The following is a 26,827-nucleotide window of genomic DNA, read 5'->3' on the forward strand; positions in this document are numbered from 1 at the left end:
TGCACACAACTATAACTCATGATTGCTCAGAAAGGAGATAGTAGTTGAAAGAAGCATGATCTCCCTGGAAACAATTTCCCTCTGACCAAGCAGAAGATGTAGATTAGGAACATAAATTGAAACAAGAGTGACTGATGCACTTGTCTGAAACAAACCAGCTTGCACATTAATTAAAGTGAATACATTTTCTATATATTTCCCTCCCTGTAACTCATTTAAAAGCTAGGGAACTTCTTTATTGCTAGACGCTGTGCTCTTTCAAGTCTTGTCTGAAGGCATTTTTCACCAATTCATTTTGGGACATACTTTCCAACTTCCATAAAAAAGTTCCTAACGTGCAATTCTTTGAAAAACAAATATGTGTCCACTTCTGATATTTCACTAAGGTATGCACATTTCATTACCAATGTAATGCTTTCAGGTAAGAATGTATTTTTATCAGATTGTGGTAATGCTCAGGAACCACTTCTTTAAAGACACAAACTGACCATTTTATAGTTCTCTAGAAGAGATTAGTTAAATGAAATGTTTGATCATACATGTAAATATGGTAAGCAGTGTTATTTTAAAACCATCATTCTAAATAGCACAACTGAAATTTGATATACAAATTCCATGAGTAGTAGTCAAATACATACATAATAGAGGAAGGAATTATTTTATAATGACATACTTACCTCAAGCTTTTCCATATGAACATTCTTTGCTGTATAATTCAACATTGCTCGAGCTGTGCTTTCTCCTCCAGCTCTTCTGTTATCACTACTTTCCTCAATTCCAACTCCAGATTTCTTTCCCTTTCCTTCCAGCAGATCATTGAATTGCTTCATCCTGTAGAAAGAAAATAGAGATTTACAGTTTTAATCATTGGATTTATTATTGTTTTTAAGTGCAGATGTTTCTAGTGACGATGAGATTTTTTTTCCCCCTCTTCTCCCTTTGATCCTATCATTTATGAGCTTTCAAGTTTATTGCATCCTCAAGTTACTCAAAATATACAGATGACTCTAAAAAGTCCTCAGTTAATTCACTTCCATACAACTGACATTTTGACATGTATCATATTTCACATCCTAAATAGGAATCCTTGCAGCTTAATTTTTAGTAAGTACCTATAGAAAACTAAAAAGTTTTTAAGCAACTTTTTTCTTCCAGCATCAACCCATAAATCTGTTAACTGTTACAGTCATCCACTTTGAAATAACCGCAAAAAAAAGCGTCTTTGTTGCAAAACCACATAAATCCTCACCAATATCAGCACAACTGGAGAATTAAACATGCAGTGAATTTGTGTGCATGTTCCTATCATCTTTCTTTGGAGACTTCATACAACCTCTTGAAACATCTGTCTTCATGAATCAGGAAATGCAGTACTCAGGACACCTATCTTTCCTAAGTTATTTGTGGAATTTGTGTCTTTTTACCTACAAAGAATTTATCATGACAGTGTGGAAAAGAATTAAAACAATACATTCCAGACAAATTCCAGTTCAGTTCATTTTGCTTACGTACAGTTTCTCTGAAATTGCAACAGGATAGTACTTAGAACAAAACGAAGTTGTATCTGCTATAAGAGCATATTACTGAAGTGACAAGGTTTCATTCAGAGAGAAATCACATTTCAGTTTTAAGAAATCTATAGTTTAACAGAGCTCTTCAAGCTGAAGCAACAGAACAGAACTAGATTTTCTGGAAAGAAAAAAAAAGGAACTCAATGTTCAGAAATGTTAACAGAGAAATAAAACAAGCTAAACAAGAAAGCTTCATTCTCTTAGAAATACCTTTTGCCATTTCAGTCAGTGACTGTATTATTCAAAAAAAATAACAAAGCCTCTGTATTCCTTCCTATATCTTAAGAACTAATTTTACCTAGATTCTCCAAAGAATGAGAGCATACGATAATGCGGCAGCTCAGAAGATGCTACATATGCCAGAATGCCAAAGAGTCTTTCCGCCATTACAGTATCATTCTGAGTAACCTGTGAGGAAAAATAAAATTGAGAGAAAAAGAGAAGTTAGAGAATTGGCACATTCGTATTTCATACATGCATTCAGAATTAACTGCAATGTTATACAAGGCACCACATGAAGATACATGCCAGGCATACCTTCAAAACTAGATTTGCTTCTACTAATACTTTAAATATACTGAAATTTATGGTCTTTGATTTTGGCAGCATCACAGAAAAGATTTATTTTTAAAAAGTATGTATATATTTATATATATAAAAATAATAGCAAATAAAAGAGATAAATGGCAGCGTTTCTCAAGCCTACAAAGTTTACCTTACTCCACTGTACTTCTCTAAGTGTGATCCATATTGTTGTGTCAGAATTACACCAAAGACGTCCCTTTAACATACTTTCAATGGCTGAAAGCTTTTCATGATTAATTTTACACATTTCTGTTTGGATAAAGCATGTTGAAGGTTTTGTTGTTTGGTTGATTTTTGTTACTGCTTTTTGTTTGCCTTACCTAGTAAATTCTAGAGACCATAGCCTGTGTTTCTTCTGTCCTGAGGGCCAAATTATAAACTAATTGAACTGCCAAAAGTTTGTTGGCAAAATTTCTAGATCCCTGGATTTCCATTGACTACTCAAGGAATCTTTATGATCACTTAAATCTGACATGGACACCACAGTCCAACAAAATTCATTCAATGATTTATTCACTTCTGGATCAAATTTAATTTCTGTACATCTTAAGATATTTTTGGCAAGCAACCCATTTTCAAATAAGCTTCAATAATCACAATACTTACTAAGAATTTTCAAATATTTGCATAATACAGAACAAAAAAAAATGTGAATAAAATGAAATTGATTCAAATTAATGTAATGTTATCATATTCCTGTTTAAAGTTTATAGATGATAAAACAAATCCTTGGCCTGACATGTACTGCAACACCAAAAGGCAAGGAGAAATTCAATACAGAAAACATAGTTCAGGAAATCAGACATTAATTCAGTTTTGTTTTCACAGTGATTAGTTTTGCTCATTGTCACTTAAAATGAAATAAATCTTATTCAGTTGTCTAAGAGTAGAAGACCTTGCTAAACAGTCTACTAACAGTAGCAAGGTCTAAAACAGAGTGCAGAACACAGTGAGGGAATCAAAGGGCATTACAGACAGAAACATGTCTGCCAGAGAAATACGTGATTTTTATTTATTTAAGTTAGGAGAAGCACAAAGTCAAGGTCAACAGAAACGCTAATACTAAATTCACTCTTGAGTTCATAGAAATTTATGTTCTCTATCTTACTGCAGTACATGCTTTACTCCACTACTCACAAAAAGATTGTAACAGTAATACCACATCACTGTCAGCCCATTACACATGCCTCTTTCCAAGTTCAATATGGTAGGAAAACAGGCATCAACTCAATCACTGTAATGTATCTGTTAACACTGCATGCCGTAGCACTTGGTATAGAGAATTTTGTGAAGTTTAGTAACTTCAAACCTTGACAGCTTTTTTTTTTGATTACTCCAAGATTACTACCACTAGGAAAACTTCAAACAGCACGTCTCAGAGAACTCTTCTTAAAAACTAATGGTCTTGTATAAAGCAAAAGGGAAAAAAAATCTCTTTGGCAGACACTTTTCTTCAGTATACTTAAAGAAAAGTTGATTTTTGCTATATTACATAACACTGGAAAAATAGAAGTAATACACCATAAGCTACTAGATAGTCTGTCAAAAGCACATTTCTGCACTTGTATTCAATGTTAACACTGTAATCCTTTTGAATATAGCATAATAGAATAGTGCTTCTTAAAAATCAAAAGTAAAACCTAACAGTTCTTTAATTTTTTGAAAGCATATTCCAAAATCATAATAAAAAGTTTTCCCCTTAGGTGTATCTGTCACTCAGGTGGAAGTTTGAACTACTGTTTGCTATTGAAAGCATCTGAAACAATACCACATTTTAATGAAAAACAAAGCATTTTCTCTGCTTTTCTGATTGTAACACAGTGCAGTTACTTAACTGTACAATATGTGATAGTGCACTTTTTTCTGTAATATTGAAATGACCCTGTCATCATTCTGCTCATTCTACTAGTGACTCACTTGCATTTTTAAAAACAATGCTAACTTATCTTGTAAGACCAGTAGTAAGAAAGAAGCAACAATGCCTTACCTCAATTCCATTTATCTTCTGCAGATTAAGATGGTTCAGCCTAAACAGAACGTAGTATTTCCACAAAGTAAAATTGACGACTGGATTTCCCTGAGGATCAACTGTTAACTGTTCCATGCGATGCACCTGGGCTAATGCATTGAATTGCTGCAGTGTCACAAGATTTGTCTCCTTAAACTTCAGGTGCTTTAAAAAAAAAAAAAAAAAAAGTCCAAAGCACAGTAAATTTAGTAAGGAAATCACTAATGAGTGAACATAATGATTCCTACTCTGTTCAACACAAATCACTTTCAAACTTTAAGTCTTCAGGTCTGACTACACAATTGAGCTCACTTCATTTATAGTCTGTGGGGAGAAAAACCATCAATGTATCAACTAAACCATGTATTACATATATTTTAAAATGTCAACTTTACAACCCCCCAAGCAATTTATAAACCCTTTAGTAACAGCGCTATCATTTTCATGTTACAATAAGAGCGGTACTGCTTGAGAAAGATTTATTTCAATTCTGCAAACAAATGCAACGTTCATGCAAAAATCAGTACAGTATTTTAAATATTCCGTTTCTGACTGTGACAAGCTGGCATTAAAGTCTGCTGTTTCTTTGAACAGTGCCATATAGCAGTGTCCCTGTGAGCATGGTAAATTCATGTACACAGCAGCACACTGGGGGTAAGAGGAAAAATTGATGGTGAAGATAAAGAAATCTAGCTGAGATTCTGCTATCCCTAACAAGTTTCTGAATGAAACAATAAGTTCCCCACAAACTCATTTATCTCAATGAAACCATTATATAGTATTATACTTAAAAAGAAGTAGGGAGCTAAACAGGCATATCATCTGACTGACAAGTTCATTTATGTATGCCATCATTACTTTATTATTTGCTTCAAAGCTAAAGATTTACTTGTCCAAGAAAAAAAATGAACTAAAAGGTTCTCATTATGTTGTTTTGCTTCATCAGGAAGTGAAAAATTCCAAGAGTTGTACTGATTTAACCAGCCTTTGAATTTTACCTCTCTCTTCTACCCTATCAGCTATTTGTTCTTTGAACTCACAATACAAACAGAAGTCTCCTGATACTATTGATCTCTAATATTGTAGAAAAACAATACCATGTTTCTACATCAGTTTTTCTTAAAGAATCAGATAGGTCAAATATGGGAAATAATTACTAGTCTGAAAAGAAAACAACCATTCTGTTCGAGAATCTGTCTTGTATTTAAGAAGTGTCAAATTAAACAAAACATTATAGGATAAAACTCATGTAGTTCACAGAAGTATCTATTTACAAACAGTTGAGGGTGACTGCCAAACTAAGGTTCTGTTGCAAAATAAATAGTCCACAGCTGTTCACACAGATGACATTGAGCCATTCTTACCACAGAATTAGGAAATTTTAACTTCAGTTTTGTTAACACTTGAACTATTTCATCAAATTCCATGAACATAAAAGAGACTGTGACAACAGATCCAGCTGTTTGAACACTCCAGTTTCGATCCAGGCACTCCAGTGCTCCAGAACCATACAAGTAAAGAGTGTCTCCTTCCACTTCCACCAAATGAGAATCAAGAACAGACAAGCCTTGTACAGCACTGCTTAATATTGTATCAAGAGACCTGTGGAGGACATAAAAATGCAGTAATGTAAGTTAGATTATTTCACAGCAGTAAAACCATTTCTACTGAACGATGGTCCTTTCATTTACTAAAATCTGACCTGTCAAATATGGTTGCCAGCATTCATTCATTTTCACTACCCAGTCTGGTTCAAAAATGTTAAGGGCTAGAAAACCCTCTTTTCATCAAGTAATATTACAGCAGCTCTACTGCTTCAGCAGAAAGACTTGGTGTGATAGGGTTGGAAAGCTCAAAAAATGTCATTCATTTTTAATAACATGCTTAAAGATTTTACCTCAGAATGTTAACTTGTTTTAGCTATCTAAAATCAACTTCAACCTATGTTACTTATCTAAGCAAAGTCACCTTCAGATTCTGTTCTCTATATAAACTGTAAAAGTTACAACATGATGAAGCACAGCAGGATCCAGCCCGTTAAGATCAGGCAGTTATTAAAACCAACCAAGGATAAAGCTATTCACAGCGCTGAACAATTACTTACATTCTTAACAACAGCATCACTTCTTAGTTAAAACCTTTATGTCACACTACCAGGATTCATTAGTCTGCTTAGAGATGAAAATAATCTTGTTATCCTTGTTTAATCTTTAATTAATAAGGATTATTATACATTTATTTTAAAATAACGTTAGCTTCCCGATTCAGAAGATTGCTTTTTAATTTAAACAATAGATGCAGGTATTCTCAGCTCTCATCTCATTGTATCTGACTTCCACAGAATACATTCAGATGAACAGACCAGCTGAAAGAATGCACACAAAGAATTCAAGATGAGCACAAACTACTGGTTTAGAAAGCTGTGTAGTGATGATTACTGTTTTGTTCTTTACAACAAATTCACCCTTGACTGGAAATGGTTATTTGGGAGCCCATTAATTCACACATGATGATATAATGACTTATCCATGCTGACTTTCACCTGTCATTGTATTGCTTAGTTGCTCATGTTCTAAGTGTTCCAAAATTCTTTACTACTATATAGCACATTAGTAGATCCATATCAATTTTAACCTACCAGGAGTAAAACAGCATCATGGGCTACATGGCAAAAAGACAACAATGTTGTCTAAGCCTTCTTTACTTTAACACTCATTGCTATGTCTTCATTTATCTCTTTAAACTAATCTCAATCGTTGATAAAGGTTAGTATCACACTTTTATTTCTCTACCCTTTCATGAAAAAGAAAAAATTCCAAACCTACCTCTCCAATTCAGAACACAGAATGTACTGCAAATTGCGTAAGAGTATTATATGTGCAAATAAAACACATTGTTTATGTTGTTAAAAATTTGTGGGGGTTGATTTTATTTTTTTAATTTTCAAAAGTAACTACTTTGACTTCCAAAATGCATTCTACAAATCAAACTACAAAAGCTTCCACAAGAACCTAGAAACTGATGTTATGCATTATGTTTTATTACTAAGGAACCTGCTTTGGCAGGGGACCTAGACCCGATGATCTTTCAAGGTCCCTTCCAACTCCTTCAATTCTGTGATTTTAGATTTGACAGAAGTCATAACATTCAGTCAGGAAACTACTTGGAATATACCAACTTTAGTCACTGTATCCAGCATAAGCAAAGACAGCTTTGCAGCAAGATCTGTCCTATAACTCCATGGAAAGAGCCTTAATATTTTACTTTAAAGCATGATTTCTCAAGCAATGAAAATCTGTTCATTAACAGATTAATGCTCCAGCTACCGTAGTTATATTGTCTTGATCAGAGGAAATGATTACTAACTGTGTAATTAAACTGTGAAGAAGGCAAAAAAGCAGAGACTCTGCATATGGCTGGGGGGAAAGCTTCAGAAACAAGAAGAACAGGAAGGACTATAGCAGTTTAAAAATGTCAAGAAAAAAAGTTTCAGAAAGATTCTGCACTTGAGCGTAGATAAAAGCCAGATCTAGTCAATAGTAGATTGAACCTCAGATTCATTCTGTCTGTGAAAGAGAGACTTCCTGCCTGCACTTGATGTTTCCCATTTTGATCAGACACGGCAGGAATCTGTACTTGATATTAAGTTTCTGCAGACTATTTTTCAGACTTTCGCCTGAGCTTACCAAGTTGAAAATGTGTTAGTTCAGTTTTAGCCAATGCAAGATAAACTTAATCCACTAAGTTCTGCATTTAGTTTTTCAATTATGTGGAGTGCCAGATAGCTAGCTACCTTTCAGATGCAAAGTAGTAAACCAATGAGTGTATCACAAAAATAATACAATTAGAACACTGACCGTATTGATAAACACATTAGATAGTCAGTGCATTTAAGGGTTTTAAGTAACTGAAGAAAAAAAATTTAAAAATTATCATCTAGACTGAAGATTCAGACGGATTAATTTAACCTTTGTCAAAGACCAAATTATTATACTTTTAATAGAAATCAAACAGCAATCATAAATTGGGGTAACCAGTGTCAATTTGAAATTTCATTTAAATATACATACCTATTGATATCATTAGATGTATCTCTATCTCAAACAGATATACCTATTGATTTCAAGTGTGAATTATACATGCATACAGTTTTCCAGAGGTCTAGTTAGACAAAAATCCCCCCATGGTAAGGATTTAATTCCTTAAATAGAAACTTAAAGAAACACCAATGTTACTTTGAAACTTCTAAGTTTAAGAAGTAAAAATAAAATGTAACTTTTTTTTTTTTTTTAAGCTAACAATACAGATATCATCTCAGGCAACATCAAGGGAAAAATAAAACTAAGCCTATGTTAAAGCACTGTTTTCGCTAAAATAGCAAGGGTATTTGAAGAAAGCAGTCCAGGAGATCTTGCTGTTCAAACTGAGAACATAAATTCAAGACTCAGTTTACAAAACCTCTTCATATACACTGAAATTACAATTGTTGGCAATAAAGGTAAAAGTCTAAACTATCAAGGGAATGGATGGCCTTAAGCAGGCTCAAGAATTCATACTAAAGATTTCTTGTAAACATGAAAACCTCCCTTATTTAGCAAAATCACAAAAATTTAGTGCTAACTTCTTTAGTAACGTGTAGCTAGCTGACTAAGTCTATATTACTTACTATGGTGAAACCTGTTGACTATTAATAAACTAAAAATCATTTCAGGATGATTTTGCATATATTAATTTTGTAATTACTTTACAAAATTCATGCTGCAAAAGATGTTTTACTTTTTGATCATGAAACAGCAAGATCTCAGAGCTGATAACATGAACGTAAGACACGAACTGAAAGAATTATTTCTGAATAAAATACCTGCTTTCTTCAGGAAACACATATGTAGTACTGCCATTGATCTGACAGGGTTCATTATCTTTATCTTGGTTTAAAGAAGCCTCAAGAGCTGTTCGATTCTGCTGTATCTCCCACTGGCGAGCAATATTGCAAATTGTTAACCGTTTCTTTTCCTGAAACAAAAGTCATAGTAAATTATGACACCACAGTATCAACTCACTTGTTTGATCCGACAGAAATATGTTGCTTAATCGAAACGTAGTTAATATTTTAAACTGAAGAAAGAAGTACTGGTTCACATTAAAACCAACGTGTCAGTCTACCACTATTCTGTGTAACTGCAAGGGAATAACATTTTCACAAAATTTGCAGTAACAGAAACAAGTAACAATAAAGACGTAAGTTGTATAAGAGTAAGTTTTAACTAGTTGATTTGGTTAACCACACAAGTCTGTTTTTGACTATCTGGAGCTGCTTGTACTACACCTCCACAGAACAGGGTAAATTGATGCAAAACACGCAGCTGTATTACAGTCTCCTTTTTCAAATAGAAAAAAAGGATATTTATTTGATATGCCTATGGAGAAAGGCAGCAGACAAGAGTAAGTCTGATTTTATGGTTTGAAATTAACACCTTCTGATATATTAAGCTTGACCTATACTCTCTAAGCTCCTAAATTTAATCTATAAAAGCAACATGGGACTGGTAACATCATGCTTTTACGTAATTCCTTTCACATTAGGCAAATTGTAGACATCGCTGTACTTGAATTCACTAAGAACATTCCTCACAATGCTGGCCTATGTTAGAGGTGGGAAGTGTAAAGCTTTACAAATGAACATCTTCCTTTAAAAAAGGGAAAAATTAACGAAATACAAGTGAGCATTTTATAATCTGTGACCACGCAGCCTAGGTATTTCCTTAAAATTAATATTAAGATTTGCAAATTAAGAGCAACTAAACAGAAATGTTTGACAATAAAATACTTAATACAAACATGTAAATCTTTCATGCTGTAAACTACTGTACTCATTAAAGAATAAATATCAAGATCTGTTTCAGTGATTGATAATGCAGAGACAAATCCACTAGACTTCCAATTATGATAAAAAATCATGTCCATAATAGCTTGTAACAATGACACAAAATACATGGAAACTGCTTTAACATTTTTCTTCTTCTAAAAGTATTTTATTTTAAAGAGTTAAAAATTCTGCTGTTTCATAATCAGTTTGCCTAAAGAGTCATTATGTTATCTGGTTATGTAACACCATGTGTCCCACAAAAATACACGTCAGTAACGGAAAGGTTCCCTACCACAAGAAGAGGAAGTTGAAATGTCAGGATTTTCTTTTAGTCACATTAGGTAAATTCTGTATAAGAGGGTGAGGGTCTCCTAATGAAGTCAACCACTGTACAGCTAATTACTTGCTAGAAAATGAATGCTTATGATGTCATCTACACTGCAGATAGTTACGAAAGTTTGGAGGAAAGTGACAACCACTGACATTCCAGAATAAGATTCTCTAGATATTTTCTTCAGAAATAACTACGATTAAAATCCTATACCTGGAGATTTTTGTCACTGGATATTATATCTATTATCAGATCTGTTCCATTCACTTCAAATGTGTGAAACAGGGAAGAAAAAAGAAAACAAACAAAAAAAACACACGCGAACACATGAACATATTTACTACGAAAAAAGATAAATGACCTCACTGAATCACGCAAAATATACTGCCATTTGACATTTATGCCACTTAACTATTTGAAGATGAAAAGAAACCTCAATTAAGCAACAAAACCTTCATTTTAAAGTTGAAAACAGAGTAAAGGCACTGTAAGTGATTTTGTTTTTTCCCTGTAAAGGAAGTTTCCATTGGCAAAATGCACTGAGTAATCTATGCCACCAAGGCAAACAATCCCTTTACTACAAGGAAACATTACATCAGTGGTTAAGAACATGAACTACAAACACACACAAACTTTCTTTCAGTCCAGTTAGTTTTTCAAAAGCGTAAAGCAACATCATGTATAAATATTATTTACTCGTTTCCCATTTCTTTGTGTTACTGAGACCTGGCACCAAAACTTCAAACCCAAGTAGACTTTAAATTTATCAGTATCTTACATTAAAAGCACTGCTTTTTTTAAAAAAAAAAAAAAAAAAAAAAAAAAAAGTATTTCTAAGACTGTTTTGTTGCATTTTTAGTTTTTGTTTTTTCTTTCGTAAAGCAAAAGAATCAAAATATTCTTGAATGCAAACATACATTCTTGTGCAGTACACATGGAATTCTTTTTTCCATTCATACATTTGGCTCTTTTTAACAAACAGCCTTTGATCTGTCATTAACATTCTGTTTGTACCTAATTCTGAAAATTAAAAGGTACATTTGCTACATTTCTTCATACAGCCTCTTGCAACTGCTTTTAGTCTAACTCACTTGATGAAATATGCTTTTACCTAGACTATTTAGTAATATGGATACATGATTTATTTTTTTTCAGTTTGCCAAATTAGAAGAGATTTTTTTATAATCATTACTGGACGACAAAGAAGTTTAAAAAGGCACTCCTATTAAATGAAAAAAATGATTTGGAAAAACACATTCACAGAATAAAGAGAATGTTGATATTCTTATATCCTTGAACGCTGGTCTCCTACTAGCAGTGTTGGTCATTTAGTCACTGGCCTGTAAGAGTATTCTGGAGTGTGCCTCTGTCTCCCCTGTTGGAGCTATTCCATCTCATACGTAAAGGCATTAACCAGGCCTGTCAGTACGGTACAGAAGTGTTCCTCTGAAAAAAGAAGACAGCTGGAGTCTAGCTGTTACTCTGATAACTGCTTAGCTCTTTCCACAGAGAGGAATAACTTCAACAGGAAAGAATGAAGGAAATACTACTTCAGAAAACCCTTTATGTCAGCACTCACCTGCTGGAGAAGACCAAGTTCAAGGAATCTGAAATAACTGCAAAGTCTCTTGGTTTTACTTTACCTCTAGATTTGAGAAAATGAAGTTTGCCATCCTTTTACATACGTTAGCACATGCACGTGCAATTGTGTTTTTTTTGTTTGTTTGTTTTTAGTTTTGTTTTTGGTAAAGGGTAACTTGAATAGTTCACTGAAGAGTTTCAGATGTAGAGTGAACTGTTTAAGCTGTAAAAAAAGTTTTAAGAGATACAGATACATTGGGAGAACTAAGAAATACGGCAAAAATATTAAGTTATAGAATATTAATGTAAACTAGTTTACAGTAGATTTATCTAATTTTAGTTAGGCTTAGAACAGCCATAGAAAATACCTTAATCAAGCTTTGTTTATGACTTTCACGTTTCCTTTCTTCTTCTTTCCTTGCTGCAACAGATGCCATGCGTCTTTCTTCTTCCTGGAAGAAAAAAATTGATAAATTTATAAATGTATGAATTTACCAGGTTCTGAAAAGCATTATTAATTAATACTAATTATTAATGTATGTCTTTGTGTTGGTGATTTGAATACAAATTTAATGTTTATATTATTGTACTATTTTAATATTAAATGTTTTAATATTAAAATAATAAAAATCATATTTACAAATAAATCAATAAATATAAAAGAAATTACTCAAATAGAAACGTTGAACACAAAGCTATTTAAAAAAATATTTTACAGGTCTTTGAAAAACGTAAAGCACATGATCTGTAAAACAACTAAAACATTTTAAAACATGACAATCCATTATATTCTTTGTATTTTTTGAGTAGTTCCTCTAATTAGTAGGTTTTTTCACATAAGAAAATAAACAGAGATAGTGAGCTGATTTCCATTTATACCTAAATCATGATCTAAAATTGTTCTCAAGTTCTGTTAAAGACTGAGGAAAAGTTATCCTTTGGAAGCAGAATGCAATGATAAAAGATACAAAGTTAGTTAGCTACAGCATACAAATTTTATTTCTTGTCAAAATTATTACCTATTCATGTTCAAGAAGAAAGCCATTTATTCCTAAATAATGACAGTCAAGTAAGTGAAGATGTTTAGTCCTCCTGGTATAGCAATTTACTTCTGCAATATAGCCATATTAGGTTGAATGCTCCCTGTTTACAGCAGTTGAAACATTCTCACAGCACAGTATTTTTAGAACATGTTTTTTCCAAGTAACAAAAGAAATGTTCACTATGAAGTAAAAAGCGTAGAGTTCTTCCAACACAAATATTTAGGAAGCATACTTGAACTTATTTTGATTTACTTCATATGCCATCTGGGTGTTTGTATTAAAGTACCTTCCAAGAACATACACAAAGTGTTTTGGTTTCCCTCAAAATAGAAAGCTCCTATCCTAGACTTTTCACTTCCACTTTCCAGAAAGTTATGTGTTAAGAGCTTGAACAAACAAAAGTGAACAGAAAACATCATAAACCATTAAGACATATTGATATTGATACAAATTAAACATACTATGCTTACAGAACTGTAAGAACCCCTAAGCACAGGGATAAAAGCCTACTAGAAGATTCAAAAGGGAACCTGACACTTAGCATTACTACTACATTTTAAGAAAATAATTTCCAAAGTGTAACTAGTCAGGGAAATATAGCAGGTGTACACTTATCTGCATACAACCTCCTGAAGACCAATGATGCACCACAAACTTCAACATCAATCATAAAGGTAACTAAAAAACTGCACAACTGTTGGCAGCCAAGGGTCTGGTGCCATAGAATTATCAAATAATTCAAGGAAGAAGGGACCTTGGGAATTCACTCCTCTGTGTTCCTACTTAAATAACGATCAACAATAATTTTTAAAAAATACACCTGTGCAGATATACAAGGCTTTATAGACCCCAGTACAACAGAATATCACATAACAAAGCCCAATACCTGAAAAGGAAGGTTTAGGGTGAGGCTGAGAAAATCATTAATAAAAACCATGTAGGCATATGCCACGAGCATGAATGTATAATTAATAGCACACAATAAAAATACTGTTCCTCAAGATATGAGGCAGAATGTTAAGAATGATAAACATGATTCTCATGACAGCTATTTATCTCATTTATGCATTAAAGTAAGTTAGCATTTACTTCAAAAAAATTTAAAAAAAATCTTAAGTCTTAACAGGCTTAAGTCTTAAAGGTCTTATTTATTAGTGATACTATTCAGTAGAAAAGTGGGTTAAAGTTGATTTTTAGCTTTCTATTTAAGCATCTTCATTTGATGTTGCATTTTTGCTTTTAACATGGCTTCCTAAAGACAAGTTTGTTTTTTTTCCCTCTCACCAAACTCAGTGTCTTCATTTTCTCTAACAGCTTTTGAACACACTGAACACATTAAAATATCTTAAAGTACGTTTAGAGGTCTCAAATTATGCTGGTTTTGTTGTTGTTTTTGTTGTTTTTTCCCTGAAAGGTTGATTATATAAAAGTGGTATATAGAAAGAACAGAAATGTAAACTAGTTTTCTCACCTAGGGAGAGAGCGCAGAAGTTATCCGTTCTATTTGGCAGAAAGCAGGTGGCCAGGCTTCATATCCTCAGCTCCAAACTAAGGGAAATATTGTTCTTTCACACTAAAGAATGTGAGAGTTACCAAATAAAGTGATACTGATCTGTAAGAAATGAGCCTGTCTCCTTTCAGGACAACTTTTTTCCTTCAGGTTCTCAGAAAAACATCCACAAACTTCCCTACTACAGTTTTCTCACAGCCTCCACAAATATTCCTTCTCACCCTACCTTCCATCTCAAAGTCTCTGCCTAACCCAGCCCGAAATCAATACGTTATGACACTATCTGCCTTACATGGGGATCTACTGACAACATTCAAGTGGGTCCCGTACTTTTCCTTACACACTGCCTCAATGCAAAGAAAGAAATGAACTAACACAAACGCTGTTCCAACAGGAGTCAGACTTTTTGCCTTGATCAAGAGTTGATCCTATCACAGGCCTTTAAAAAATACTACTTCTGTCACATACTTTTACAAAAGAAATGAGCTTTGTCTAAAACAACAACAGCATGAACAACCCAGTTCTACTGAGGATTCATAAAGGCCGAATGACAGAGGAAACGGTCATTCGGCCTTTATGGTCAAGGGTCAAATCCACTTTTTAGCCGAATTAAGTCTGTATACATTTCTTGATTCCCTGTGCACAATATGTGCAACTAAGGTTGAAGAAACAAACAAACAAAACACAGAAAACCAAACAAACCCCAGAAAGCTATAAAACAAAGCCTTTAATAATGCCACAATGCAGATCTATCATCCTCTCTTCTCTTTTAGCTCCAGCATTTGAGATTCTTTCCATCTCCATTTTTGTCTCTCCTCATTATTCTGCCACTATTGCCCACAACTTTGTGAACTTTGAACAATCCCAGATGAACTGAAGTGATTTTAAATCCTATCTTCCATGTCTTCTCTTTTTTCAGTGTTCAAAAGAAATGGTTAGGCTAACAATAAAGGATATCGTTAAATTGTTAAAGGGCTGCTGACAGGTCTGTCATCCACTCAAAATGGTCCAAAATCATTTTGCACTCTTTGCTAAATTAAATACTAATTTCAGATTGTTAGGACCCACTACTGATACAGGATTTCCAGTACACCTTTGATAAACATAAATCCCAGCTGGAGGGGTGCAAATAAGCATACTGGGCATTTGTGGAAGAAGTCAAGTTTCCTGCTGTAGTAGCCTGCCAGGAAAGGGTCATCACACCAAGGAGTCTGCTGATACTATGGCCATGGAAGAAAACAAACCTCTAAGCTCCACGGTGGACAAGGGAGGATGCTTTTCCTGAAGGCCAGAGTGCCAGACCATTACAAACAGACATGGATGTTCTCTTTCACACTGCAATCTTCTCCATTTATTAGTTCTCCACTTGCCATTAAAGAACTTACTAAATGGCTAGGAAGATGGCTTCTTCCTTCTTCATCCACACACCCAGCTAGTCCCTAAGCAGAAGTCTCACTTTCTGCAATGCATAAACATTAACGAGATTCTGAGACTGCAGGTTTACATTTTCAGAGTGAAGCTACAGCAGTGACAGAACGAGCAAATAAAAAGGCACATTAAAGCTATTATTACCCTTATAGCATTTTCCATCAGAGCTGTAAGTCTGTAGCTTTGGCATAGTGAGAGCTCCCCCTGCTGCCACATGAGCTCTACCACAAGTATAACACAGATTTTGGCCAAACTTCTCATTGTGCAACCAGGCTTTCAAGAGGTAACATCCAGCAAGACCTCAGACAGATCCTGAACAGAGTACACGTTCTTCCTCACTACTGTTTTGCTATTATCCGAACAAGTTCATCCCACCAAATGATGCCATTTAAGTCACAGGAGAGAAAGGTACATTAGCACACAATGAATGCAGGATTATATTGCTACTCTACAGCTACTTTGAAATTATTCTAATAATTTTACTATAGATTAGAAGTAGTTGTAGTATACATGATATAAACTACTGTAGCTAATTAAAAAAAGAGAGAGAAAATATGAAGAGTGGTCTGGAACACACGTTTAAGCTTTCAGGGCAGAAAAAAAAAACAAACTACTACACTTAAAAAAAAATCTGCTTATACTCACAGTAGGTAGACTTTTTTTGTTGTTGTTACATATACCACATAGTTTATTTTTAAAAGAAGAACAAAGAGTACGAATGTAAGTTATATTTCTACCAGAAACTTCCTACAGAAAAAAACACAAACTTTCTGACTATACTTTAAGTGATATATCACAATGAAATATATGTTGTTTTATTATTATTATTATTTTTAGTATTAGGTTCTCATATTTTCCTCAAGACCTTACTTAAAGGATAGGATTACAATCCACAAAAACGAATAAGAAACAACAAGTTACAGAAGAATCTTGTTTTAAAAGGAAAGAAATTCAATTTTTAGGTGGATACTGATTTATCAAAGTTTGCAAAAGCTAAAGATTCCCATTAAGTTGATGTTTTAGATATCTAATATAAAGTGGATACACTTCTTCAGCTGGAAATCATCTTCTATTGTAGACAACAGATACGTATTTACAGTTTTACAGTAAGTTTTTTCATATATATGCAAAGCCCAAACTTGTTACAGGTGACTAAGCGCCACTGATATCACTAACAATGATTCTTTGGGTTCATGCCTCAGTGGTTTAATAGCTTAAAATTTGTGTTTAGTAACAAGATAGCAAGAGAAAACACCAATTTTCTCATGGGAAGATTAATAAGATGTCATAATATGATACAATCCCTTGAATAAAAGCAAATCTGCTCCAATTTAATAAATACTATAACAATTACAATCCAAAAATATTGTGTTGCAAGTACAGAGCCTTTGATATTTGCAGCAGCTATGTGCATCTTAACAGCCCCTATGGCAGTTAACACCAGACTTTTTCCTCTGATGTACCCCTTTCTCCAGAGAATCTCTAAAAAACGCCTGGCACCAAAGGGTGTGCATCTTCCTGAAAACCAGTACGAATAAAGCTTCAAAGTCTTTTACAAACTTTAGAATAAACCGTAAAGGATATTTTCTTCATTAAAATAGTTTTCTTAGCCCAGTGAAGCCAGCAAGTAAAAGAAAAGTTAAAGCTAAAAGCAGAATAACAATTGCGTAAACCTCGTTTCTCAACTGGAAGAGCTTCTGAAACCATTAGTGAAGAATCCCAGTCAGACAGAACACACGTCCTAGTCCAGCTCCCAGTTCTTTGCAAGACAAAGCAATGAATGCTCAAGTTAGAAATGGTCTGGATGCACTTCAGGCTAATGGATAAGAGATCCTCTATATGTATTTGCTTAGGTATATTAAGCAAGTAAAAGCATATACCCAATACTGTACTTCTACTTCCCCATCAAGTTACATTTGTCCCTATGGCTGACATTACTGGACAGAATAGCTGGATTTGGCATTGCCAACTCTCTAATTTTATCACAAACCTCATGATACTTGTTAGTTTTCTTAAAAAAAAAAACGTTTCTTAAGTCATATGATTATCTGGGTAACACAGTTTTTATGGGAAAAAATCATACAGACCCCTCTACAAGAAGGAAAGGTTTAAAAACAGGTTTTCAAGGCTCAAAAACCAGAAGGCAAATAAAAAGAATGCAAAACACATTCTTTTTACAAGTAGTTTTATGAGCAGCACAACTAGTGAAGCCTGGTTTTCTATGGCTTTTTGTCTTGTGGGTTGATCCTCTTATGTTTAATAAGGTGTGAACTCAGATTAAGCTTTTCCCAAGGCTGTGCATTTCAAATAAATTTTTCCCCTACAGATCCCATAGTGTCTAAAAAGGGATTAGAGCTCTTTCTACAGTTTTTCCATCACAGAGTTCTACCAGGATCTGTCTCTTCTCAATAAGGAAGAGAAGAAGAAAAGACATTTTCTTTACGTGACTCAAGTTGCTGGTATAATACTGCAAAACCACTCTTTTGAAAAGCAAAGCAATTAGGCAGTATAAACTCACAAAAGAGAAAAACTACCCACAGGATACCTGGGAACAAATAGTATTTTAGATACTGATAGTAAAATTCTAATAGCCCAAAGTACTTTATTACTAAAATTCATGTTTTCCTCATACATGTGATATTTTACATCTTAATTGACTCTCTTCTATACTCGGTGGATTGGCTGCAGGACAACAGGATAGATGCCAAAACAATAGGTGCAATTTATAATGCAGTACAGCCTTCGTACAAAGCAAATAAGCATTTAAAACAAGGAATATTAACAGCACTTGGTCAAGAAAAACAACACTAATACTGTCACTTGGTAAGTATGGTACATTTGTTATAGAATCAGAGTCATTTGGGTTGGAAAAGATCATCAAGTCCAACCATCAATCTGACCCTGCAGAGTCCCATCACTAAACCACGTGCCTTAGTGACATTATCTTCCTGTTGTTCAGATTTATCCTGTAAGATGACTGTGGTACATATCACTTAAGTAGACACAGAAAAATTAGCATTACTATTCCCAGATGAAGAAACAACATGGATGACTTAATGGCATGGCCTTCCTGACAATTTCCCTTCATCCTCTACCTTGCTGCATATTTTCCAGAAGTCTGTAATAAGTTGCCTGCACGGCCTCTCTTCCTTATCAGTGTTACTTGAAATGGACCACCAGATTCAGAAATTAAAGGAGAGAGTAGGTTAGGCAAAGAATGCAGAAATGCAGACAAACACAGAAACAGTCTGATCACCAAGTTTCCTTAGGGTAGCAGACCAAAAATAATAGAAATAATGTCAGTTTTAGTGTAAACAGACTCATGCTTTGGAAGGAACACCCTGTTCCTCCTCAGCTATACAGCAAACCAGTTAAGAACCTGTTGAGAGAGTGCTAACAAAAAGCTTTGCAGTTTCTCATGTCACTCAGCACCTGTATCACATGGTTTTTACTAAGTAAAAGAGTTTGATTATTTAAAAATAAATATCTTTTAAACGAAATAAAGGAGTGGACCCTTATATAACAGTGCACGAAAGGAAAAAGGTTAAAGTTTTAAATATTAGCATGTCTATGTACAATTCAATTCCATACTAAATAAGTAACTTTTTTCCTCCATAGACACATAAAACCCTACATTATACTCCTAAATTTAAGGAACTAGTAAGTCTGATGAAAATAGAAATTTCTTACTGTGATTCTCTTCATATCTAGCTGTCGAAGCTGCATCATATGATGGAGAACAGTGTGTTTGTACCATGACTCCTGAGCTATTGGATTGCCATCAAGGGTGATATCTGACAAAGATGAGGAATCAGCAAGGCACAGAATATCCTCAAAACTGTAACCAAAAAAGTTTAAAGTTTTAATGCCATACAGTATGAATAACAAAGAGATGGAATATTTTATTTAAGGATAGAATACTAATGTCTACCTGTACTAAAAAAAAACACACATCATATTGCACATAAATCAAATTAAAAGTAGCAACAGGTGCTGCTGTTTTAATCTCTCCACATACAGATAAGAAGAGATTCAGATAAAGCACTTGTTAGCTAAAAGAATATAGGTTCAGCTAAAAATAATAAAATAGGATGTCTATCAACTCATATTCCAAAAATAATACACATATTAGTCACCAAAACCAGCATGAAGACCACAGAAAATGTAAGATGAAAAAAAAAAATTAAAAAAAAAAAAAAAAAGATTCTGGGTGTTTGTGGCATCATCAAATACCGGAAGAAAAACTATAAAACCATCATATCATCTTTAAAATAGATCTATTCTTCTGAGTTCAGTATACAAATATGAGTGAGTTGGCTTTTTAAGACATTTGATTTGGTTTCCTGACAAAAATAACTGGCCTGTGCAAAATGTATTTAGAGACATACAGCCTGTATCCTGTTCCCTTTACTGAAGATGAAAGGTGTGAAGAAGGCATCTGACCCAGATAAACAGTGCTGTTAAACAACAGATAATTATTGAACTTGCAAGAGAAACTAAACAGTCATACAAGTATTAATCCCCAACACCTTTTAGCAAAATGATTACAGTGCACAAATAACTGTAAACAGAAAGTACAAAGCAGTTGTGCTCAGCACTTCTGAGTATGACATTTAAAAAAATCTGAGAATGACAAATCAACGATGATTACAAAATACGCACTAAGATCATTTTACTAGATGAACAAATGTTTTAAGTTCTGAATTAATAAACTGTTTCTGAACTGGAAAATACAGAATTAGCATCCAAGTACTTTTTAAAAAGCTATCTTACTGATTGCATCAACTGATTATAGTTCTCACCACTCTTGGTAGCAGGAAAATTCCTCCACTAATACTTGGAAGTGCACCAAACCTTAAGAATACCCTGAATTCAGACTCAGAAATATATGCAGTAAAAATTTTCATATTAGGGACTGCTGATGAATAAAATGTCAACTGTCATTGGTATCACTCAACTTTCCAACAAACGCCCATACAATAATTTGCTGAGGACTAATATTCAGCCACAAAGGGCTTGAGATTTACAAAAATACCACATTTTAAATGACATGTCCCTAAAAGTTTCTAGGGGTTAGATAAAACATATATATTTTTAATGTGGAAACAAAGTGGGAAAATAATTTAGAAAACAAAACCAAAAAAGCCACCCAACTATCAAATGCCAATCAGTCTCAAGCTGCTGAAATAAAGGCCTGGATGTTTTAAGGATCTGGACACCAACAGAAGCTCGCAGGAGTAAATAAAACAACCCAATAAATGTTTCAAAAACAAACAAAACCCCAAACATGGTACAGCATACAAGTAACTTCTACATGATGCATTCAATGGATGAAAGAGAAAAATGGCAATGAAGCCTAAAGTACTACTATCATTCTGTTTGGTGTGTTAAAACAACATGAAGACTAATGGAAAATGAACCATGCGCAGCTTCTGGTGAAGGCACTTAGCAAATCTGAACAATTGGCTGTTTTGTACCTGGGGTTTAAAAGAAAAGTCTGATTATCATCTTTCATTTTTTATTTTTGTGTGATCTTATTTCCTTTCCATAAAACAGCTTGTTTAACCACTTTTTTGGAGGATCGTGCTGACATACTATTTAAAATACCTATTCAATACACCAAAGCTAGATGATGATTTTCCCAACTGACACATCACAGTAGTTAGTAAAGCAAACTCAGACATCTTAGAAGAAAGAATAACTGAATTCCTGTTGGAATTCATCTACCCAACTGCAGCAACCACCTCTCCTTTCCCTTTCCTTCTTCCTTCCTGGAAGGATTTACCTCTGGAATAATGGCAGTTTCAGCAACAGAAGATAAAAGAGAATTTAGGCTACCTTAGTAAAGTGTTTTTAAAGTGTTTTTTTGGTGTTTTCAGTTTCACCAAATGGATCAGCTTGAGCATGCACACAAGATGGGAGAACTGGCTGTGGTACTCTCACCTCTGTCAGAGAAGACACGTGCCCATTCTCCCAGCCCCATGTTAGAATGTGGCTTGGACTAAGCAGCAGGGTCTTCTGCTGTATGCTGCTGTGTGCTCAACCTCCCCCAGTGTGTGTTCATGTCCACGCATTTAGTAGGCATGAATAGGACAGAAACACTGGCCTCCTGGTAGAGCTTGCTTACTGAGGAAGACAGATGCTCTGTACATTTACATCAATGACTTCTTCAAACCACGTTCTGCAAAGTGGAACAGCTCTGGAGAAGGAAGGCAACGCGCTCACTGCGGTCCGGGAGAACTCTCGGAGGAAACTGCATGTTCAAAAACATTCAGTCAAAGAGAAACTGGGCTGTCCCATGTTTCTAATCACTAAGCTACTGATGAAAACAGACATCACCACGGTTAACCTTTCCTTCCTGTATTGCTTTCATTCACATGTATAACAACCTATTTAGAAATTTTCATTCCACTGAGGAAAATATTTTTTTCTTGTTTTGATTAGACTAAGAACATTCCTTCTCCCAGGTTTCCAATTCAGTAACCGATTGAAGAAAAACAATTACATGTCCTTTGAGCTGGTACCTAACTTGTTCCATATGGCTAGACAACCTTCTTTACTAAATTAAAAAAACAACAGAACACTGACGTGGAGAGCTGTGTGACAGTGAAAACATGTTTTGTTTCTAAGATTTCAAAAAATAGCCTTTTCTAGCTTCACATTAAGAAATGTGAGCAGTAACAACTCTTTCTGAATCTCAGTAGCACACTTTCCCTGAAGTATACAGCTTCTGTATTCTCTTCCCAGTACCACAGGAGAAATTCAAAGGGTTTTCTCTCTTCTTCATAACTAGTTCTAGAGATATGTATTATCATCACACAAAGTATGAAAGCCTTGAATTGTAACAACTAAATTCTTCTGTGATGAAGACAGAAATGGGACAGCTTTTGTTTCAGGTCTGATTCAACTTCTGCAGCATTTTGTCTGGAGAACAAGCCTTACAAAGAGCAGCTGAGGGAGCTGGGCTTGTTCAGCCTGGAGAAAGGGAGGCTCAGGGGCGACCTTATCGCTCTCTATAGGTACCTCAAGGGAGGCTGTAGCGAGGTGGGGGTTGGTCTGTTCTCCCACATGCCTGGTGACAGGACGAGGGGGAATGGGCTTAAGTTGAGCCAGGGGAGGCTTAGGTTGGATGTAAGGAAGAACTTTACTGAGAGGGTTGTGAGGCATTGGAACAGGCTGCCCAGGGAAGTGGTGGAGTCACCATCCCTGGAAGTCTTTAAAAGACGTTTAGATGTAGAGCTTAGGGATATGGTTTAGTGGAGGACTGGTTAGTGTTAGGTCAGAGGTTAGACTAGATGATCTTGAGGTCTCTTCCAGCATGGGTGATTCTATGATTACCCTACTAACACATCCATTCTTAACTAAAAGCTCAGCAGCATTCTGAGGCCTCGTCTGAAGCAGGATAGGGGAAAAAGTGACAAAACTCATGACAGACGCAGGACTTTAATACTGAAATTTTTAAGAAGGCATTTCTGAATCGTTTATTGCAATTTTAATTCATGTCAGTATGTACTGATGTAAGACTCAAGAATTCTTCCTACCAAAAACAGGAAGCAGTAAACCTTTATATAAGAGCATTACCTAAAAAATGCTACTTTTAATATTTTAATGAACCAGTAATATAAACATATACAGGTTTTGGCAATGTACTCTGCTACGTTTCAATTTGCAGATTTCCTCTACATACCAATATACAAATCAGAATTTGTATAACTAATTGATTGCCTAAAAGAAAGAAAAATATAAGAAAATATATGCATTATATATAAATATAAAAAATAATTGTAAAATTACTATATGGTCTATGGTAAATGCAGGTGAGTGAGTAAAAAAAAAATACCCTAAACCATTTTAAAAGTGGTGTAGTAAGGGTCAGATGTAGCACAGCCATTTACTAGTATTATGGTTGCACGTAACATCTTCAGTCTGTTCAAACAGTGCATCAAGCCAAGTATCACACACAGATGGGTCAAGAACGTACTTCCATGTTTAAACATTTACCTGTTAGGAGACATATCTACTGCATAACTAAAATTGAGGGAGCAATGAGATTTTTTGGGTTTTGCTACTGCCGAATTTGATGGAATGTCATTTCTACGAAAACATAAGCCAAATCTAGTAATTTTTTTTATTATTTTAATAATAAAATAATGATAATGACTGGTAAATAAGAAGTTAAGCTGATCCATTCACCTAGCTACTTACAAATGTATGTAGATTTTATAACCATGTCTTCATTGGACATTAAGATTTTTATACCTATTCTAACTACAAATTAAAACCAAATTAGATATTTGCACAAGTGTTTGAGTTAAGTGTTTCTACGTTACCTGAAAGCTAAAACTAGATCTATCAACAGTTCAATTGAAGCGCCAGTGAGTAAATGATAGGATACTAGCAAGATACTGATGACATGAATTTAAAGAAATCTAATTTAAAAATGAACAAAAAGAGTAAAACATTTTTCCTTCCTTGAATACTGCAAAAATACCAGTGTGAGAAAGCTACACAAATTAAACCAAGTATATGAAAATATACAGAAATTCCACTGACTGCAGTGATGCTCCCAGATGGCAAAGGAGCCAACTACTGCAGTCCCCTTGTTGTTCTTGCCAGGCTAAGACATATTTATTAAAAAAAAAAAAAAAAAAAAAAAAAAAAACAGAAACAGAAGGCATGTTCCTAGTCCAGAAATTATATAAGTGAAGCAAAATACCAACCCCTTTACTTTATATTTCATGTTCGAAATTGCCATAATAAAGAGTAGCAGATAGATTAAGGGAAGAGTATATTAACCATTTCTGCAGTTCATCTCCAGGTTTTTTTTTGAATGCTTAATACCCATGAGCATTCAGGGAGATCCACTGCACTGGTACTTTAAGGAACATAGACAAGTAGGTTGGAACTGTCTGCAAAATGCATCATACAGGTCAGTTTAAAATATTCAAATAGCTATTACAATTAAAGCTCATATTAAGTCTAACATCTTACAGAGAAAATAGATACCACAAGAACGTTATTTTCAGTAATGAGAATGCCAGGCATCTTTCCTGATCTCAAATTAAATTGATTCTAAGCAACAAAGAAAGATGAAGATGATTAAGGAATAAAGGTAAACACATGATAAACTGAAGATAATGTAGGCACATTTGATTTTATTATTTTTAATATTGGCACCAGTAGAAACGCTGACTTCAAAAACAAACAAACAAATATAAAAATAAACATTGTAGACTAACTTGCTTATTTATACCAAAATGCACTTAGTTACTAGAAATAACAGAAACCCTGCATTGAAAGTTGAGCTGTTCTGTTTCTGCCTTCTGGTTTGAAAAGTGAACAGACAGGAATGTACCTTTCACACTCAATTAATATGTGTACAAGTAAAATACAAGCATGATATAATCTTATCCTCACAAGCAGAATCTGACCCAGCCATTTGTGTAACTCCATAAATACAGTGATTTTATGATAAATATAATATGCCTTGTGCAACACCATGCCTTCTGCCTTATCAAAAATTTAGTTAAGCAGTAAAACAACATATTAAAAAATCTATTTTTAGTTTTCAGCATCATCAGGAAGAATACAATCATTTTTGAATTAAAAATGCAAGTTTTGTGGTAGAATCCCCATAGCGCAACATTTAAATGCAAAGGGTTAAAAGAATTTATGCTTAAAGTAGAAAATACATAATGGCTTGATTATGCTATCTGATATGTTTAAAAACAGCATCTGCATTCATAGCGTTTAAATTTTAATGAAATACAGCTATAAGAGGATACTTCAATTTACTGATAAGAAATGAACTGCTCTTCCCCTTACCTAGATATATTGTTGAAGCTGAGGAACAGACGCTGGAGATGGGGCAAAGTATCCACATCTTTCTAGAAGGAAAGACAGAGGCATAAATTCAGCAGCTGAAGGATAACATCTTTTGAACCTTTCTACTTTGCCTGATGAAACACTTTCATTTCTATCTACTATAACCTTGCTGCAACATTGATTTCTGTTGAACGTGCAGATCCATTTCTCCCTAATGCAGACTGCAAGGGAGTGTTTCAGTGCAGATATATACCCTGCAGAACAAGCTGCATCACTTGCAAAGCAAATGATGTTAAAGGAAAGAGGATGAGGCTGCTGCTGGTTTCTGAACAGGCTTTTGGGAAAGAAGCCAAGGTGCTGTCTCAGCATTTAACTGCAGGATAAATACACTTAAAAAAAAGAAGTGGCCATGTTGTAGTGAGGTTTTTGAAGTGCAAAACTGCAGTGCAATCAGCACCACCTAACAACAGCAGCTGCTCTGGCAGAGAATGATCTGAAGGACTGTCACATTTGCAATTGAATTTTATAAGAAGGAACAAGTTTTCAGAAAGAGTTACTGAATTCAATGTATGCCACAACAGAACTTAGTAGAAAACCTTCAAATACTTCAAGATATTAGTAAGATGAAACTTCAAAGTAATATCACAATTTATTTTTGAAATAAAAACCCGTAATAGCCAGACAGCACAGTTTGTAGTGATCCATGCAAATTCCAACTGCGCACCGAACTCTTCGGTTTTAAATGTGCATCTCCTTATCCTACTAAGGATTGCAAGCTCCAGCTTGCAACTAGTGGACATAAAACCATTACTTAAGGCACACGGGAATGGCATGGGGCTCACTCACTACCTTGATTTTAGCCACAAATAAAATCGACAGCCCTCCCTTTAACTTGTGAAATGTCTACATTGCATTCCATCCAATTAAAAAGAAAAAACAAAAGCAAAACAGAAACAACCAACCACAAACCACAACACACAACCAAAACACCACTCTATTACAATTTATCCCAGGTAACAAACAATTTTACATTATACACAAAACAAAGTACATCCCTGAACAGAACATCTTCTGAAACA

General features: G+C 34.5%; 1 protein-coding gene across 4 annotated transcripts in view; it reads right to left on the reverse strand.

Annotated features, from left to right (window-relative positions):
- The window catches only part of LRRC49 (leucine rich repeat containing 49), a 44,426-nt gene that overhangs the window by 2,127 nt on the left and 15,472 nt on the right, over positions 1-26,827 (reverse strand). For 3 of the 4 annotated variants that reach the window (XM_082769540.1, XM_082769539.1, XM_082769538.1), the window contains 8 exons: positions 25,749-25,810; positions 19,614-19,761; positions 12,311-12,394; positions 9,026-9,177; positions 5,529-5,766; positions 4,144-4,329; positions 1,870-1,979; positions 678-831 (listed from right to left, as the gene is read on the reverse strand). In XM_082769540.1, the coding sequence (XP_082625666.1) occupies positions 678-831; positions 1,870-1,979; positions 4,144-4,329; positions 5,529-5,766; positions 9,026-9,177; positions 12,311-12,394; positions 19,614-19,761; positions 25,749-25,810 (1,134 nt within the window). Of the gene's footprint in view, positions 1-677; positions 832-1,306; positions 1,425-1,869; positions 1,980-4,143; positions 4,330-5,528; positions 5,767-9,025; positions 9,178-12,310; positions 12,395-19,613; positions 19,762-25,748; positions 25,811-26,827 lie in introns of those variants that run through there. The other variant, XM_082769541.1, reaches the window with a different exon arrangement.

This window comes from Aythya marila (genome assembly GCF_965140915.1).
Source record: "Aythya marila genome assembly, chromosome: 11".
Taxonomy (NCBI): Eukaryota; Metazoa; Chordata; class Aves; order Anseriformes; family Anatidae; genus Aythya; species Aythya marila.